The sequence below is a fragment of the Homarus americanus genome, unplaced genomic scaffold, assembly GCF_018991925.1.
Source record: "Homarus americanus isolate GMGI-L3 unplaced genomic scaffold, GMGI_Hamer_2.0 scaffold40248, whole genome shotgun sequence".
NCBI lineage: Eukaryota > Metazoa > Arthropoda > Malacostraca > Decapoda > Nephropidae > Homarus > Homarus americanus.
The window spans coordinates 2428505-2449095 of NW_024712526.1; the positions used below are offsets into that span (position 1 = coordinate 2428505).

Here is a 20591-nt window from a genome sequence, read left to right on the forward strand (position 1 = left end):
TTTTTCCTTGACACAGGCAACACTATCTCTTGGTAGTTGTTTACATTCATGTTTGGGAGGATTTGATTAGGTTAATCGAGAAAGGTAATAGAATATAAATAATTTGATTGTGTATAATCTGCCTTTTAGTTCAAAATTTAATGTTGCGTTAAACGAACAGCATGCAAACTGCAAACGCTAAGTCATTTTATTCCGTCTGTATTTGCATTTTTTCCTAAACTTTTCTAAAATTTATTCTGCTTATCTTCGGCTGATGGCTGATAGAAACTTTAAGAAGAGGGTAGTTTTGTCGTTAAACTTAGGGCACACAACAGACTCTAAATGAGGTCACACTGTGCTGTCTTGAAATTCTCTGGCGGTTGGTTATTCAAGGTTCACAACTCCTATTCCAGAATATGACACTGATTAAGTAATGTCTTTGGAGTGCTTGTAAACTTATGTTAGGTTAGCCCTTGTCCGACCATAGTATAAACTAGGCAGTTAAAAGCTCTAGCCTCTCTTGGTGGCTCCTTTTGGACGTTGACAATCAACTTGCGGTCTATAATATATCTGAGATATCAAACAGAATGACTATACAGTACTTCAAATGTACTGTACATACCAGGAACTGGTGAGAGTCCGCCTGAGGAGCCACAGATCAAAGTTGAAGAAGCCACAAGTCCAAAAACTGTGAGGGGCAATTTTTTCGGAGTGAAGTGTGAACTCTTGGAACAATCTGCCAGAAACGCGTTTTGACGGCACAGTGTGTGAGAGCTCAATCAAGGCAGAATTGACCAACACTGGAGCAGGTTCCTATATTCAGGGCCCAGTGTACTTAGTAGTATCTGCCAACAGTCTTGTATCATAAGGCGTGCCCGACAGGTCTGTCGGCGTCAGCGAAGAGGATAAAAGTAAAAGTTAAAAGTCCAAACGTGAGAGCACCATATTGAGTAATATAGGAGACGGACCATAGGTATGTGTATCACCTATTATGGGATATATAATTTGTATTCATTCATAAATGTTTATCCATAGGTACTGCAATATACCATACCAATATTCTCCATACCCAGATCTTAACCTCTATATAGAGTCTATGATTGATTAATTTTCTTTACAGGTGTTGGGGTGGACATTCTGGATGTGAAGCTACAGGGGGTGAGGTACCTGGAGGTGGGGTCAGGTGTCGTATGTGCTCAGATGCGACTACAGGGTGCTCACGATGATCCAGTTGTAGAGGTCAGCTGGCTCTTATGCAGTCTTCCCGTCTCCTGGACCCCCAAGCGGCAACCCTTCAGGTACTTGGCCTGGCAGTCTTACTTTTCTCAGCATTTGTCTTTCTTTATTAGTATTAGTGTCATTTGTCTTTTGATAAGACTCCATGTACACATAGACCTTTCATTAAAATCTATTAAATCAAACAATTAAAATCATAATAGCTATGAATTTATTGTGACTATCTAATCTCACAACAGGAATTGTCATGCAACTAATCTTCGGTCGGAAACTAAACCTTCGGGGCTCTAGCAATTACTGATGTTCATTATAGACATCTAAGGCCGTATGATTGATATGTGGTTGATTTGTGAGAGCTGAAAATTAATAAATATCCGGTAACAGAAGGTTTGAGATAGATTCACATATATCTTGGGCAAATGACTACAGTATAAGGATGATATGAAACATACTCACTACCAAAGACAATGAAAGCACAAAGTGGGCAGTGCTTTGAAGTCGATGGAAATTGTGGGGAGTAGAACACAAAAAATGAACCAATCAAACCCAAGGAATCCTGACCTAACCTGCCTAACCTAACATTACAAAATCTTACCCTACTTAACCGATGGTGGAGGCTTATCATGTGTGCACAGCGTGAAAAGTAAACAATAAACACTTAAGTGAACTGGAGAACCACCAAAGTTGTATGAATTTTACCTACTTTATAATTAAATTTAATACACAAACTAAGCATTTACCCGGAAGGTTTCATAGCAAAAAGTTTAATGCATGCGACACGGCAGCCAAGCAGTTGTTAAAACAAGCCAACAGAGGCGAAGCTGTGTGATAGGTAGTTTACATTATTGCTTGTTCCTAGTCCTTAATAAATTTGGACTGTCATGTGAATTACAGTAGAGTATATATACAGTAAAATATGTCTATAACGAATCTAATTGGTTCTACAACCTTGTTCGTTATAGCATTTATAGATCATAAGGATTAATCCGTTCCAGGCCCCCAAATACAACCACTTAACACTGAAAAATATAATATAAAATTGTAAAGTGTAAGTGCATAAATATGCATCAACCCTGAAACAAAAAGAATATCATTCAAAAACAATAATTGTAAAAAAATCTAAAAATGTTAGGTTGTTACGTTAGATTCAATTTATGGTAAACACGTTAAATAAGAATATTCATAGTAGGATCCGTTAATTTATAGCATACCCCACTGTACAGTACAGTAGTGTGTTAGTATGATCATGAGTATGTGGTGAGTTATAGTGTAAAGGAGATGACTTACAGTATTACAATGGAACGTAGGAGGGGAGAGATGTAAGATCACTAGAGAAATATTTGAAATCATCTGAATGATGAAACTCTAGTAATATAGTTGGTTGATGAATGCGTGGAGGAAGGCAGAAGTGTGACAAGTAACCACAGAAGAATTAATATGTATGAAAGTGGGAAAGTACTTGTATAGACCAAGACTTACTGAAAAAGTAAAAGTACACAATGTGTGAAGTACTGTAGGGGTACGTGATATTTGGTTCACACTCAGGATGGGATGGAGAAAGGAAACTCACAATGTGCTCTCTGTATACATATTGTATTGGATGTACAGTGCAGCTTGGTGCTGGGAAGTGGCAGCGTGGTTACAAGCGTAATGTAGAGAGAGCTGGTTGGTGAGGATGCTCAGAGGAGGACAGCTAGTGGGTCGCCATGCTCGCCGGCGGGAGCGAGGGCCGCCAGACAGGAGGAGAAGGAGGTGTTGCTTGCTGGTTGGTGTAGGTAGAAAAGAGAGTGGTCACCACGAGGTCAGGTCTTATATAGCGGGGGTAGGCGTGGCTTAATAGTTGACCTCCGTCATGTAAGGCGGCGCTGGTTGACTTAGACCACGAGGCATACACTGGGGAATTCGCGGGGTTGGCTACTCAGCGACAAACAGCGTTTGTAGGGGAGATATTCACTACAGTACTGCTGTATGTGAAGTCCTGATTCATCATGTTTCATTAAACATAAATTTAAATAACGTATGCAAAATTTAATTTATTTTAACCTTTATTTCCCATATACAGTCCTCGTTGTACTTGTTTGATGTCTGTGACTACAGTACTATAATTGATAATATTGCAGTAAACAGCAACCACAGAATTCCGGAAATTCACTACACTCAATCAATATAACTATTTTTTTCTGATAATTTTCTTATATTACATTAGGTTAGGTAACACTTTTTTTATCAGATTCTTTGATTGCTGTAATCTGCAATTTTATCGAATAATTGAATACTATACGTAAAATGCTAATTCCCTTTATTAGTAGCATAATACAGTACATGCACTCCCACATGCACTGTACTCTATAAAGCCAGTGGATAATAAATGGAACAAGTAGCCCAGCATAATTAAATTTCCAAAATGTGCAATGAGTTACAATTGACATTAACTTTCATATTGTACTTTGGCAGTGTTTCACAGGCTGCTGGGCTTGGTGAATGCCTCACCAACAGATGAGCCTCACAACATCCACTTCACCCAGGTTGAGTACAGTCTTGCTGGCAACTTTACATGTGAAGTCTCCACAGCTAATGACGTTGCCCGGCAAACTTATTTCCTCCATGTTGTGGGTAAGTTTAATGGTGCAGTAACTTATCCTTTGTAAGTTACCGGAACAGGTCACTTGTTAGTACTATAGTAAGCTACCCCATCATCCTCATCACTGAAGAACACACTTCAATATGTTATCACGAGTTCTTTTTATCATATCCAGTATTTGAAACTCATTACTTCATAAACATATTGGGTAATGACCGAGAACAGCACTTGTTCAATTTCATTCAAATATTTTCCACAGATGTTATCTAGTGTGACCATACCAAACTAGTACTGAACTTAAAGAACTGGTAATTATTGATGAGATACCCACCACTGATTTTGGTTAATATATGTAGGTCTAACCCGCCAGGGCTGCATAGTGCCAATCTTGCCATATCATCTCACGTCCAGTAAATGCCTCAAATTTCACCATATCAGTAAGTTCTTTCTGTTTAATAATATTTAATTGTTTTCAATCAGTTTCACTCGCAGGTTAGTCTTATATAATTAACCTGATTTTTCATAGAAAATATTTTTAAAAGGTTGCAATTTTACTATGTTTAGTAGAGAACACCTGTAGTTTAGGCCAATGTGTTAAAAAGTGGTTATTTTTAAATTAAACCTAACGTAACCTTAGTTGATAAGAATAACAAGTGGCAGAAGCATTGGTAGAAGACAACACCAATCTAACCACAACCAAACCTTACCTAACTTCCTAGCTTTGGGGCTATGCCCCCTGGACCCCCAACATATTCAACAGAAATAACTTCTTTTGACATGGTGTACCTTAATGTTTTTTGTGGATGTGAGACCCAGGCTGCTCATAAATGTACACTAAGCGTAGTTGTTGATTGGGGCATCTTACTGATTTATCACTGCTCAAGACGAAGTAGTATCGCTAATGCGAGCATAGGGGCCTAATTATCTACCAAATGAAGCATTTGCCCAAGATATGAATACCATATCAGAATTCACGGATGAAAATATAGTAAGAAAAGAAATATCAAAACATATAGCGCAGCGGCAGGTATCTCGTCAATCTTAACCAAAGTTCATAACAAAGGGACAGACCACCCATCCAAACAGCTAGTAAGCTGATAATGGTGAAATCAGAAGGCTGGTATCTGGTGGATGAGTCTCATACCAAATTTAGATGATTTATTTTCATGGACATTTATAATCCCATCCCTCCCCCTAAGTACCAAAATCCATTAGTCTAAAGACTTCAACACTCGATATACAGTATATGTGAGACTGTCATGTACCAAGTCTTACATGGTTTGTCAGCAGTGAAGTGTTCAATTGTATCTTCATATTAATTAGTGGAATACTGTATTGCAAAGTCTAACTACAAATTTTGTCAGTAAAAATGGAAACATTATAAATCTTATTGACACATAAGGTTTATTATGTACAGCAAATAAAAACAAAAATTCTGCACCTTTACAGTGTTATATAATAGGACACACCGGACCAAGAATTCCTGTTTATTTCTCTGTATTGACTCTACATGATATACAGAATACATTATATAGGCTACACAATGCATCACCCAATCAGATGTACCAACCTTACCAAATGAACATGGCTTCAATCATTGATCGTTGTGAAGGCCATCAGAAGATGAGAAGTATAGATACAGTATATTACAATGAATTAGGGTTGGGTATGCCATCACCTGAATAAGTAGTTTTATTATATGTTATATAATGTATTTCATATTTATTCCTGAAGGTGGCTCCTTACATATATGTTAATAATGATCAACTCCTCCAGATGCCTTTTCATCTCCCTACAAGACTAATGTACACGTCTTTGAGATGATAAACAACAGCAGTGGAATAAAAGAAGAGAACAAGTTCCAGTATGAGGTTGATGGCAGTGATCCATCACAGAATGTTAATTTTGAAAATGCTGCCTGCACTCTGGTGTGGACCTTCTCCACACCTGCCATCTTCCCGCGACCAAATGTCACCTGTGGTTACTATTCCTTTGACTATGATGATGTTATCCACCGCCTTCCTGCCGGCCTCACCATGCACAAGTTTGATAATGGTTCCTGGCAGGCCTCCTTTGACTCTACCCATATTGAGGTCAGTAAGGGATACGTATATGAAACGGAGTTAATTGGAAGGACAATAGAAACAAACTACAGTACAGTACTGTACACAGTATTTATGATTATCTTCAATTGTAGAAAAAGAGAAGTTCTTGATAGTGAATTCCAGTCTTTGTCACCCCCCATTTTTTCTAACTCAGAAACAATAAAATCCCTTCTACTACATTAGGGCATCATGTTATTAAAGAATAATACTGTTTTAATTATTATATGATATGGCAAATTAGGCAAATTGTATTAGTATGTATTTTTGTTTACTGTACTGTATTATACAACAATCCACACTGCATGCAATTTGCCATATCAAGTAATGCTTAGCAACATTGTTATTAATATTATTAATTTTAGGTTTAAATTCAGGTCAGTAATGGTTACAAGCAAGAAAACAATGATGATTAAGGTACCGGTATTTCATTACATTTTCTTTTATCCTCAATAAACCAGCAATCCACAGGTTGGTTATTTTCGATAATTGAGAAACTGTACTTGTTATTTTAGAGCTTCAAATTTAATGATAAATGAAATCAGTTTATTAGAAAATAAAGGATGTCTTTATTATACACTGGTGTGTAGTGTTTAATACTGTAGGTCCATTGCTTAGAACAAAATTGTCCATACATAATGATGGCAATGACACAAAAAATCATTGTGTAAACTTAAATTGAAAATAAGTTTTGTGAGAGGTGGTCTAATATTGATTATCATATTACACAGGGTTACCATATGTCCATATTTTCCCAGACATGTCCTCCTATTTGGCCTTTAAATATCTGTCCGGGAGGAATTTTGAAACATATCTTAATATGTCGGGGATTTTGCCTTAATTATTTTTCCCCAAAAGTTTTTGATGTGAAATTTACCATGATATAAAGTTAGGAATAACATATTCATTGGTTCTTTGGAAAATGAGTGTTGATCATTCGAGAGAGAGCGTGTTGATTGTTGTTCTTGGCTTGTCTATTCTAGTTCACTTCACCAGTCACTTTTTGTTCTAAACAGGTAAAATATTTCCAAAGCCTCCTATGGCTCAGCCATGGGTGGCCACGGCACTAATTTCATTGTCTTATATGAATCCGTACTGTGCACAGTAGCATTTCTTTAAGAGATCTTTACTTATTTAGTATATGTTATTTTGTTACTCCTAAACACAAAGCAAAAACGAAAGTGTAAACTCATTGCAGAGCTAAAGAAAAAATTCAAGTGTTTTCAAAGTGGTAGAGAAGAATGGCAAATAAAGGCAAAAATGATTTACAAATTCGTTCCTGTTCAAGGAGAAAGCTCATTGGCAAAATTTCCAAATTGTTTTGTAAAGCCAGGCAGTATATCAGAGGATGCTTTTACTGCAGCATGTATAATACATTACGATACATAACATTAATACATTGAGACTTGGTAGATAATGGTCAGTGTCCATTTTTTTAAAGGTCAAATATGGTAACTCTATATAATAGATACGTATACTTTAGTTTCATATCAGTACACTGTACAGTACAGTATCCATATTTAGGGTTTACTGATGATTCTAATGAAAAAGTAACTGTTGATGGGAGTGTATCATATCCTGTACAGAAGTCATAATAAAGGCATTGTTACCCTCAGGTGTTGAGCATCCCCAGGAGTCACCGCCTTGGGTGTACTGTCCGCATTCCTGACACTACTTACAAGAAGGTCATTAAAGCTGATGATGACTTTTTCATCGATAATCTCAGTAAGTGTTCATTTAGTATACTGTATATAGTATAACAAAGGCAATGGTACTCACCCATACAGTATCACTATTTCTGGCCATTACTTGAATGTTCAGTAATTGGCAGATTTTCTCTCTTGATCTACTATTTGATCAAGTATTCATCTGTTGTTCTTGGACTATCACCAAACTACATGTTAGGAACCCTTTTATTACCATACAGATCACATTTTTATTGCTGATAGTTTAAATGATAAAATACTATGTTTCTTGAATTCTACTACAAATTTTTCAGCTCCTTTTTTATCTGCACTGGCAGCTTCACCATGCCTAACAACATTATAAATGGCAGTTCTTTTCTTAAACTTATTGAACCGATCGCCCAAGCGGGTAATGAGCCGATCAGTGGTGAAGAGGATAAAAGTAAAAAAAGTAAGAGAACCAGCCCTTGCTGGCCTTAAAGTCTTCAAACACAGTTTCAGAAGAACTAGGTTGATCTTCCTTCAAATGTTCATAAATTTCCTTGGCTCTTTCACAAATGAATTCAGTAGGAATTGAATCTCCTTTCATTTGTTTTTCTTTAATCCAAATAAGAAGTAACCTCTCTGTTTCTGCAATTAGTGATCTACCTTTAAACACAATGCACAATGTTTGTAGATACAGTTGATGCCGACATGCCATATTCTTTACTCGGTACATTAGTTCTAATGCCTTCTTCATGTTTCTTAATAATTTCCTGTTTCACTTGAATTGAAATCACCTTTCTAGATTTCTTTGGACCCATACTTGATACAGTAATTTCACCAATAAATTTTTTTAAGTTCACTACCTGTAATTAAAGATTATTTTATTTAAATCAACACTGCACTGCACTATATATTATCAATATGTTAACTAAATTTCAGAATGACCAATACTTTTAAAGTAAAAATGTAAAAATACTCAAGAGACCAACAAACTCGATGTTTCCTCCACTGTAAACAAAGTTACACAGAGAAACTTTGGCGGGTGATTCGATCCGCTGATGGGTGCACAAAAACTGTTCCCTGTACTATATATATTATCAATATGTTAACTAAATTTTAATATAAAAAATGCAAAAATATTAAAGAGCACAACCTTCTTGATATTTACCCCACCGGAAACGAATGTAAACATAGAACTGATTACTGTATTGGCGGACTAGCCGATCAGCTGATGCGCACAACAAAGCGTGTTTCTCGTAAGGCTGTCGTTAATCGGATTTTTGTTCGTTAATGGAACTGAAAATCCTTATGGGAGCTAATTCGTTAATCGAGAGATCACTGTACAGTGGTCCCTCGGTTAACGAGCACAATTCGTTCCAGAAGGTTGCTCGTTAACCGAAACCATTGTTTCAATGGGTTTTTTGGTAATTGGTTCCAGCTCACCGAAAATTACATACAAATGAAAAATAAATGCAGTAAAGTACACTTATTTTGAGGTGTGCATGTAGAAGGCTCCTGGATGATGATGATGGGAATTAGAAGGAGGGTGGAGGAGAAGGTTGAAGAGAAGGCAGTGGGGTGGAAGAGAAGTCACCCCATGCTGCCATTTCACCCATAAAATTTTAGTTCACTTGGTGTAATTCAAGATTATTTTCTTTAAATCAACACTGCACTTTATATTATCAATGTGTAAAATATTTTTCAAAATGACCAATAATTTGAATGGAAACACAGAAAAAAGCGTTTATGTTGAAGAGTCTCAAACAAGATGTTCCTTCCTCTGAACCTGTAAACAAACTGACACCAAGCTTGGTGTGTTGAGTGGCTGTTTGACGTGCTAAAAACTAGTTTCCTGTACTTTAATTATGTTCAATAATTGTTAAAATGACTAAAAAATTTAATATAAACTTTTAAAATGATTGAATAGTACAACCTTCTTGATATTTACTAAAGTGGTAAGGAATTTAAGCCCTAGAACTGATTACTGTATTGGCGGACTAATACGACAGCTAGTGAGCAAGCGAAAACATGTTGAGGGGCGCTCGTAAGGAATTCGTTAATTGAGGGATTGCTCGTTAACCGAAGTGAAGAATCTTGTGGAAGGTAATTTGTTAACCAAAATTTCGTTAACCGAGGTGCTCGTTAACCGAGGGATCACTGTACTGTACATCATTCAATCGACAGAATTTCTAGTTCTGAAACCCTTGGTGTGAGCCTCTAAATTTTACCACTTCCTTACAGGTTGTCAACAGTGTAAACTAATCGAGGCAAATATTGTACCTTGTGATTGGTTCAAACTGGATGGGAGGGGTCATGGTGCTGCCCCACTCCCTGGATTGTATGTTAATGAAGGACCTGATTCTCACTGACTGTAGCTATATATGCCCTACATTGTAATTATCACAGAAATTTAACACACCTGTAAACTCAAGAAATTCTACTCATGGTCATTAGAGTGCAGCTCTTGGGTTGAACTCCTCTGATTTTATGTTCCTTTGGGAGATGTTGCCTGTGAGGCTGACCATCTCCCATGTAAAATATTGAGAAGTCAGTTTATTTTTTTACTTGCCTCCTTGCAACCATTGCTGGCGAATATACTTGGCTTCTCTAAACAGACAATTAGTGACATAATAATGGATATCAGGTCAATTGAATTGTCAAATAACAGTTCAATATACTGTAGTACTATACATAAAAATGATGCTTAGAATGTGACAAATTCAAGAAACATTAAAATTTGAAAATGTCACCTGTTATGAAAGTAAATGAAGATATGACATTTTCACCTCTTTGAAGGACTCGAGATAATACTGTACAGTACTAATTTTGTGAGAGTGTTTTTAATTATAGAATATGCCCCCCCCCCCCCTTTTTATCAGCTTATTGGCCGTTCAGGTGGTTTGTCTCTCAGATTTATCCAGTGTTAGGACAGCGGTCCCTCGGTTAACGAGCACAATCCGTTCTAGAAGGTTGCTTGTTAACCGAAACCATTGTTTCAATGGGTTTTTGGGTAACTGGTTCCAGCTCACCGAAAATTGCCTAAATTCAACAAAAAAGGTAGAAAAGTACACCTAGTTTGAGGTGTGTATGTAGAAGGCTCCTGGATGATGATGATGGGAATTAGAATGGGGGTGGAGAAGGGAGAAGAGAAGGCATTGGGGTGGAAGAGAAGTCACCCCATGGCGCCATTTCACCCATAAAATTTTAGTCCTCTTGGTGCAATTCAAGATTATTTTCTTTAAATCAACACTGCACTGCATTATATATTGTCAATATGTAAAATAAATTTCAAAATGACCAATAATTTGCTTGCAAAAACAAAAAAAGCATTTAGTTGAAGAGAGTCTCAAGCAAGATGTTACCTCTACTGAAAAGATACAAAGACTGACGCCTGTATGGTGTGTTGAGAGGCTGGATGGTGTGCATAAAACTAGTCTCATTGCCTTCAATTATGTTCAATAATTGTTAAAATGAGTAAAAAATTTAATATTAAACTTTTAAAATTATTGAATAGTATAAACTTCTTGATATTTGCTAAAATGGTAAGGAATTTAAGCCCTAGAACCGATTACTGTATTGGCGGACTAATACTACAGCTGGTGGACCGCCAAATGCAAGCGAAATCATGTTCAGGTTGGCTCGTAAGATACTCGTTAATCGAGGGATTGCTCGTTAACCGAAGTTAAGAATCTTATGGAAGGTAACTCGTTAACCGAAATCTCGTTAACCGAGGCGCTCGTTAACCGAGGTGCTCGTTAACCGAGGGACCACTGTACCAGAGAAACCCAGTGATTGGGAACCTGTCATGTTTGGTAAGGTCGCACTGGATAACACCCTTCTCACATGTGTCTGGGCCAAGGCTCAAACCCTTGATTTATTAGTGACACATATGCACGTTAGTCTGTACCTTTGATGTTTATTATACTCGTACAGTCCAGTTACCTATTGTGTTATATGCAACATTATGCTCTTCTTTCCATGGGTCAAGGCATATATAATCTACTGCAAACTATTTTATATCTGACTTAACATACTACTTGTTAGCTTACTAGCCAGTCAGTCTGTTCTCTGTAAACCACGTCTATCCTCTGTTATAACCTTCATTGTTCAGTGTCAGTACAAGAGAAAACCAGAGAACTCAGACAAACCTGCATTGTTGGTAGAGTCCCAGTGGAGACACCCTTCTGACATCTGACCTGGGGATCTAACCCAGGATACAGAAAAGAAAGCTGCTTATATTTCTTAACAGTCCAAAACCATGAGCTCTTCCACATTTTAGCTGTTCTTGTACTACCAAATAGTGAAGTGGCATCAAGGAAGGTGTTTTAAATAATTCTGACATGATTGATGTTGTGGTTCTTTGTCTTGTAAGATGAGAAATATGAGTTTGGAATACCTGTCAAGTTCTAAGATAAACTTCTTAAGGGTCTTTAGAAGAGAAAGGGAAGGATGAGTGTTGCCAACAAAGAGTATCTTCAGTTACGGATAATCTGTAAACATTAAGTGGGTTGTAGAACTATGTAGGGCAGGTCCTAATGTTAAACATCCCAAACATGAAGTGATAGAAACATTGGTGATTTAAAGTGAAAAATTAATCTTAAGTTAAAACATGTGATGTGATGGTCATAAAAGACAGAAAAAACTTGAGTACAGGATCCTGTACAGTACAGTACTTATATTTAAGATATTATTGATCTTGAATCCATTTCATGATCATACAGTATATTTATTTCCTTTGTTTAACCTCTTCACCACTTGTCAGCTTACTAGCTGGTCAAGCAGTCAGTCAGTTCTCCATTATGTATTATTGGTAAGTACTGGGCATGTATGGGCTCTTGAATGTACCTGAACATATGCTAAATCTAGACTTAAGGGAGCTCACTCTTGGTGCTGCCACAACATTATTTGGCAGGTTATTCCAAGAGTTCACAACTTTTGCACTCACAAAATTAGCTCTTATAGTTTTCTGTACTGATAGCTTTTTAACTAGAGGCTGTAATCTCTGTTGGGTGACCATCCACTAACTCCATTTGATGAGTTATACTCTTTAAGGTACTGTACTACTAAAATATGTACTACAGTACTAAATCACTCCTTGTCCTTCTATAGTTAAAGCTAGGCAATGAAAAATGTTCTAATTTCTCTTGTTAAGTGAGGTGTCTGCTCGCACCAGTTTGGTGGCCCTCCTTTGGATGTTCTAAATCAGTTAGAAGTCCTTGGTATATCTCTGGAACCAAATAGAGTTACAGTACTCCCAAGTCTGTAAAACCTTATGAGAGACAGATCATCTAGGTATCCATTGGATCTTTAAATAAATCTTGCTAGTATATTAGGAAGATTCACCTTCTTCTTACAGTAACCCACGAACTTTAGTTCATTGTCAACATAAAACGCCCATATCTTTCTCACATTTAACTTCAGTTAAGGAAGTGTTTTAATCATGAAGAAATATATGATGAACACAAGTGATATTGTTCCTGCATCAGTGAGTATTGGTAACAAAAAAGTAAGTAGGATGTAACCAGAAAAGAGATGAAGCTTGAAAGTAGGCACTGAGGCCTCTTACAACCCTTCAGACAAGGCACTATATGACAGATCTCACAAAACATTCAAAATCCTGAAAGGGATGGAAAACGTGAACCTGGGGCATTTCTTTGTGATGTCACGCAACACCAGCTTGAGAGTACATAACTACAAGCTTAACAAGTTCCCATGCAAAATGAATATAAGGAAATACTTTTTCATACAGGGTGGTAGACCTATGGAATGGTCTACCAGCCCAAGCTGTGGAATCAAGAACAGTACTGGGCTTCAAAATAGCCCTGACAAAATTATCAAGAACAATGGAGGGATCTTACACAGGCTACTAGCCTCCTTCCCTCAGCATTGCCACCTCTAGTGCATGGCCATTGGGTAAATAAAGTAAAATGACATCATGGCAATGTAGCTAACTTAAAGTGCTGGTTGTCTGAACACAGATTTTGGAATGTTGTGGCAATATTGATAATATTGTATATATATATATATATATATCTAGACTTGACAAGGCTTTTGACAGTGTACCTCATGAAAGGCTGAAGCTTAAACTGGAAGATTATGGAATTCGGGGAGCGTCCTAGCATGCATCAGAGACTTTCTTCGGGACTGCAAGCGGTGTGTGGTGATTAATGGCATGTGTACCCGTGACTATATGCCAGAAGTTGTACACTCCTCCAAACAAATGTTTGTGGACAGTGTTAAGTTATTCAGGGAAATTAAAAACCAAATGGACTGTAAAGCACTACAAGAAGATCTCAGTCGACTTCAGGAGTGGTCAACTGATGTTGTCTGACCATTGTGAGAAACTAAATCGAGTAAATAAGCTAGTGTGTCTTCTAAAAAGAATCACATACCGAGATGGTCTGTCCCTCATAATGCTCTTCAAAGGTGAGGTACTCCCCTGTTTGGAGGCTGGTCCCTGAGATATGCTGAGACTGTAAGTTGATTGAAGATGTCTAAAGGAGGGAAACCAGACAGGTGCCTGTACTATGGCACCTCAGAGACTCAGAGAGATTAGATAGCTTGCAGTTGCTTAGCTTATACAGCACTGTACTATCGATGGGCAAGGGATGACTTAATATAATTCTTTAAGCACCTCGGGGGACATTACTCAATTGAGTTTTTATACATGGAGCTGACAGATGCCCTCCCCACCAGAAGTCACAGCCTAAGGTTGGAGAAGTCACAAGTTCATAAAAATCTCAAGGCAAACTTTTTTGGAGTGAGAGTTGTGAACTCTTGGCATAACTTGCTAGGGTGTGTTGTGATGGCACCGTGTGTGTGTGAGCTCATTCAAGACCAGACTTGTCCAACACTGGCATGGGCTCAGACACATTTTGGGAGCAGTACAGTACTTAACAATGATGCATAACAGAGATGTGATTGACTGGCCAAGCGGCTAACAGCCCAAACCGTGGCAGAAAAGATAGAACAAAGTTGAGAGAGCGGTCCCTTAAGACCCTTGGGGTCCAAAGCGTCCGTGGTCATCAGTGTTCCTGTACATTATAATATTTACCAACCACTTTCAGTGATGTTTAATAGAGGTAATACATACAGTACATGTCATTGTCAGTGTATAATATTTAATAAGTGCCAAGTGACAGACACTAACCAAAAAGTCTTATATTATACTCTGTTCATCAACTGAGTTGAGTTGGCTAACTGCTTTCTGGACAATTTACCCCATATACATTGCCATTCGTCACCTTGACAAGATTTAATCAGGGATGTTTTTTTCTGGGTTTCTGTTTTTTTTTCCCATCATTTTAGGCGACCCACGTGAATCGTGTAGATCCATTGAGAATTTTGCGGGGGTGGGGGTGGTATGACCATGATGACAGAAATGTTTGATAATAAATTACACTAATTGACCTCTTGGGTCGATGGGTCAGTTTACTGAGTGACACGCGAGGACGATGAGGCAGTATACAGAGTTCTCTATAAGGTTTTGATAATGAATTGCTCTAACGATTTATGAATTCGAACAATATTTATAAGCACGCTTGTTTGCTATACGCATTTTGCTTACTATTCTCCAATTTTGTGGTATTAACGTGAAATGGTAAAGAAGAATATCTCCAAAAGCATTCTGATGATAGAATTCGTATTATCGAAAGAAAGGATATAACACTTGAAAGAAGCTGATGTTATCAACCTCAAAATCACCCTTCTTCCCATCAAGTTACATTCATATTTTTCGAAGTGTTAAATAGTATGATTTCATTATTAGATATGAATGTAACATTTATTTAGACTGTGCTATCCTTTGTGTTAGGCTAACTACTAAACATTTGATAATCTCACCTAACCCTATTTTCTCCATAAGCCTTATTTAGATTATAACATATTTTACAAGAACACAATTATCGCAGATAGCAGAACTACCGTATACAGAGTATAGTGGTCGACTCTACATGTTCATGCATTACATCATATACTTATTTCATTAGCTGAGTATTGCTTGTTTTGCATTCCATTCTTAAATTCTTAGTATTTCATTTACCAAAGATCAATGATGTCATAAAGTGCCGCTATCCTTTATCCACTTGATCCACCTCCGACGGGATGGGCCACATTTTTCAATATAATTAAGTTTCTATAATTATTTTACACTTTCTGATGATCACAATTTATTCTATAACCCATGATATTTCATAGTTGCATAGGCAACTTAGTAGGGCATGTGTGTATCCCAGGAGGTCAGGGCTGTAAGGCATGATTGGTTGTGTCCCCAAGAGATCAGGGCTGTAAGGCATGTGTGTGTCCTCAGGAGGTCAGGGCTGTAAGCATGATTGGTTGTGTCCCAAGAGATCAGGGCTGTAAGGCACGTGTGTGTGTCCCCAAGACATCAGGGCTGTAAGGCATGTGTGTGTCCCCAAGAGGTCAGGGCTGTAGGACATGATTGTGTGTCACCCAGGGGTCAGGGCTGTAAGGCATGATTGTATGTGTCCCCCAAGAGGTCAGGGCTGTAGGGCATGTGTTTGTCCCCCAGAGGTCAGGGCTGGAAGGCATGATTGTTTGTGTCCCCAGGAAGTCAGGGCTGTAAGGCATGATAGTATAAATAATAATAATAATAAACGGTTTATTAATAGAGTTGCAGCCAGTGGCAGAAAATATACAAATTTACATGTGATTTAGACATAATGATATGCATTCAATACATTTACAGGGCTGTACAGTACATAAATCAGGGTAGGTGTTTCCCTGGACCCCAACTCTTTTTTTCCCAAGACCCAATCACATCCTGTTTAATTGTAAACCTAGCATAACTAAACTAACCTAATGGGATTGGGTCCAGCTTTATTAAACTCTGCATTTTAATCATTTACCACCAAGCAATTCACCTGCTGAGTGATAACCATACAGCCAGGTAGTAAGATCTTGTCACCCTTACATTATTTTGGTTGCCTTGGGTAGTCTGCATTCCTGTATGGTCATAGAAATTTCCTTGTATGTAGTTTATGGAACACTTGCAACTTTCAGGTACAGTACTGCAGTCTGACAATAATGATGTAGTACATTGTATATGGTGTGTTTCTTTGACAGTCGACTCTACGGGCTGCCCAAGCCTCAGCCTGATCCACAATCTAGGGTTAAATGTGGAGGTGAGGGATGCCACATACACATGTCGTGATGACATCCTACCTGCTGATAGAAGTGGAACAGCTGTTGCATCACTCAGGTTTGTATTTTATTCACAATTTTACAAGATACATGCATTCACAATCACAATATTTATTGAGGATACACTGTTGCCAACTCGGTTGGCATTATTGGCACAGGAAATAAGCAGTTTGATTTGGCGGCCACAAATATACAAGTACTGTATATTCTTACAGTCACTGACAATCCATGATACACAGACATATAGGTATGAACCACAGAAGAATCACACTTAAAACTGTAGATTGTAGAGAGTAAAATATTTGTACAGTCTCTCCTCGACTTACGACGGGGTTCTGTCCCGACAACCAAGTAGTAAGTCGAATTGGTCATAAGTCGAAAAGGCGAAAATAATACAAAGAAATTCTAAAATGGGTGTCTCTTTTTCTTCTCAGCACCACGAGAACTATCACTTTTACGCTTGCCAGCCATTTTAAAGGGAATTACAAACGAAAATTTTGTCAGTACACAGCGCAATCACTAACGTCGGGACTCGAAAATACGTAATGTGAAAAATATTTTATACGACCACTGCCGTCGTATGTCCGGGTTGTCATAAGTCGAATATGTCGTACATCGAGGAGAGACTGTATACAGTATTCTTTCTTATTGCATCGCCACTACCAGAACCCTGGTTTCACTGTCCCTACTTGATTAGGGACAAATGGTTGAGGTAAATAAGTTTTTTATTTAAAAGAGTCATGTTGACAGAAGTGTCATCACATGCCAAACAATACAAGTGAGTTTGATATTAAGGTTATGCCATATGTCCTTTACTAGGCTGGAGATGAAGTCTCAAGCTTCTGCCTAATCATGGGACAAGTCATTTTGAAGGACATGGGAGGAGCAGAGGAGTCAATGGAAGACATTTGTGTAGATAAATTAAGGGTGGTGGTGAGCCAGGTGACTCAGGGAAGGATTAATAATTCTTACATGATACAGGGTAATGTTTCCTAGTCGTTTATCTACATGTACTGATGTTACACACACACAAACCATACTCCAGCCTTTATTTTTTTGGTGTGTATGGAGTGCATGAGCCTACAAGCATCGCTGATACAGAGAAAACAATATGGTATCTCTGGCTCATATAGGAAGATGCAGTATGACCTGACTCTCCCGACTCCAAGTCAGAGTGACAAGTTTTATGAATTGTTTGATTAGTGTCAGGTTAGGCTTGCCTTGATGTGGACCTGGTGGTGTCCCTTTTCAAGAGGACGATCACCCAAATCTTTGAATAGATATTGATGCTTGTTATTTCAAAATGACACTAGAAAGGTTTATGGTTTGAGGGAGTTTCTAAAGCCAGTTGTTGATTTGTTAATGCTATATTCATGAAATAATTCACCTGTTGGGATGGACAGTATGTCACACAGCACTTGCAGCTTCTTCCCACCTCCATTTTATAGCTTGCTTCCAATGCACAAGTCATTCTGAATACTGTACACAGTATCATGACTCTTTTTGATAAGTTGACTTGTTCAGTATGAGAGCAAGTAGTAATGATCCTGGGGGTTAATTCATTATAAAATGTTTGTTATAAATATTTGTTATTTGTGTAAATCTGTTGTATATGATTGCTAGATGGTGGGTCCTACACAGACCACTAGCCTCGTTTCCTCGGCATGGCCACCTCTAGTGGATTGCTATTTGGTAAATAAGGTAAAACATTTTGTGATTCTTGGTTATGATATTCTTAATGGAACCATGGAACTAGGTGCTGGAGTCATGCTTTGGGGTCCATATTTGGTACCTCTTCTGGCTGGGTCATCTGGTCATTCTCTGTATGCTATCATAGAGGAGGCCATCACACCCTTCCACACTTAAGTTATACAGAACACTTTTTATCCAGCACATACACATATAACACATCAGTATTGTGTTTCATTAATTTGAAGTACTACTTAGACATAATAACATTTATCATAGTCATATAACTTAACACTTGTCACTGCCATTATGTGCTTTATCTACAGCTCACTTAGAGTAAGTTGTTTGTTTCTTTTCTTGTGGTGATGTATATTTCATGTGAGCAAGATCTCGCTTGCTCTCCTGTGATGTCCTAGTAAGATGGCTGGAAGTAAGGTTTGTACTGCAACTTATGACCAGGTCAGTCACATGAGGTATGGGTTATATAACAGCTTGCAGCTTTACAACTCATTATCCCCCAGTCTTTAGTGGTAGTTGAGGCTTCTCACACCCCTTTTCAGGGCTAGGATTACTGCTAAGTTTAAGGTTGTCTGGGTTTAAAGTTAAAGGCTTTGGCAGGCATTGTACACAAGCTATTAAAACAACTGTTCATTGTATGTAATTTTTAAGCTGTGTTTTAATACCCCCTGTATATCAAACTACTGTATTAGTTATAATGTAACCATGGCAGATGAAACTGACATCGATTTTGAGTCAAGAGTTGTCATGCTCTACATATATTAGTGTAATTACATTAGAGAATTCTATTGGAAGTTACATTATCATACACATTGTTTTGGCATGTGGGGAGAATGAATTAGAGAAGGGAATTTGTAGACAAGTCCATTTCACTCATGACAATGGCTCTTTGAATATTATTATGCAATATAAGTGAATGCCAGCTGTTCTTTAAACACTTTTACTTATTTTATCAACAGTTGCCCTGATGGCCATGCTGCTGTGTTCCCTGAAGGTGTAATAAAACATGACTGGAATTTAGAGCTAAGTTGTTCAGAGAATGACATAGGATGGCGTACCTTCTCCAGCGAAGAACATTCAAAATTTGACAAGTTCTTTGACCTCAACAATTTACCTTACTGTGGTAAGTCAAGTCCGATTATTGACTCAGAACTTTTCAGACTTTGCCTTATGTTATAATTCATTTATTCTTGCAAATAGTAAATACAGTAGTACTGTATTTATGAAATTATTTAATTATTCTAGCTTGAAACCATTTGCCAAGCAGTTCTTGCCACTATGTTCACCATCTGGAGACTTGTCCATTACTACACACCCTTATTGACACTAGATATTAAAATCACTCATCTTACCATGTCAGAACCATCAGCCACCCACTAACCCATAAAAGAGGGAGATCAGAAGTTCAGAAGTAAAGGTTGCCCTCTGTAGGCAGGGGGTATAATTATCCCCAAGCTACCTAGTCATTTCATCAAGGGTAGGTAATTTGTTAACCCAACCATTCATTAACCAAGGGACCACTGTATACACTTATTTGTGTATATTAAGTGCACAAAGCTAATACTCAGTTTATTTTACAGAACCAAGAGTGTTTGGTTCGGCTCATGAGGTTCATGCTGGCTCTACATATGTCTTGTTGACGTTACTGTCATTGGCTGCTATATTCAACCTTTGACCCTCTGCCATGATGAGACATCATGAGAATTAATTACTTTGATTTTACTAAGGGTTTGGTGTTCCTTAAATCCAGAAGAGAATTCTAGGATACAAATGAATGTACTGTACTGTACTGTACTGTACTGTACGTGGTTTGAATATGAAAATACCAAAAAACAAAAACAAAAAATAGAATGTGAATGCTTAAATCATCTTCATGTATGATGCAGCATCTCAGTTACAGTATTGTGTTTTATGTGTTTTGAGACAATTCATGTGACCAGTTACTAAATTATTATACAGTATTTGTGATTACAGTACAATATATATATATATATATATATATATATATATATATATATATATATATATATATATATATATATACGCTCATAAGGCGGAATTTGAACATAAAAATCTGCCCAAAGTTGAGGGTTGGGTCTTAATCACCAAGTATAAAATTCTTACCTCTTAAATATTGTGGTTTAGTGTGTCAAA

At 37.6% G+C, this 20591-nt stretch overlaps 1 protein-coding gene across 1 annotated transcript; it reads left to right on the forward strand.

Moving 5' to 3' along the window:
• Nucleotides 1-1263: 1263 nt before the first annotated feature.
• Nucleotides 1264-20427, forward strand: LOC121860812 (the record flags this gene model as incomplete). The annotated part of the gene is given in 7 exon segments (XM_042358201.1): nucleotides 1264-1277; nucleotides 3670-3828; nucleotides 5573-5889; nucleotides 7515-7623; nucleotides 16653-16788; nucleotides 19397-19560; nucleotides 20018-20427. Coding segments are annotated over 7 exon segments (994 nt in total), but the record flags the coding sequence as incomplete, so codon positions are not given.
• Between the last annotated feature and the right edge of the window lie 164 nt (nucleotides 20428-20591).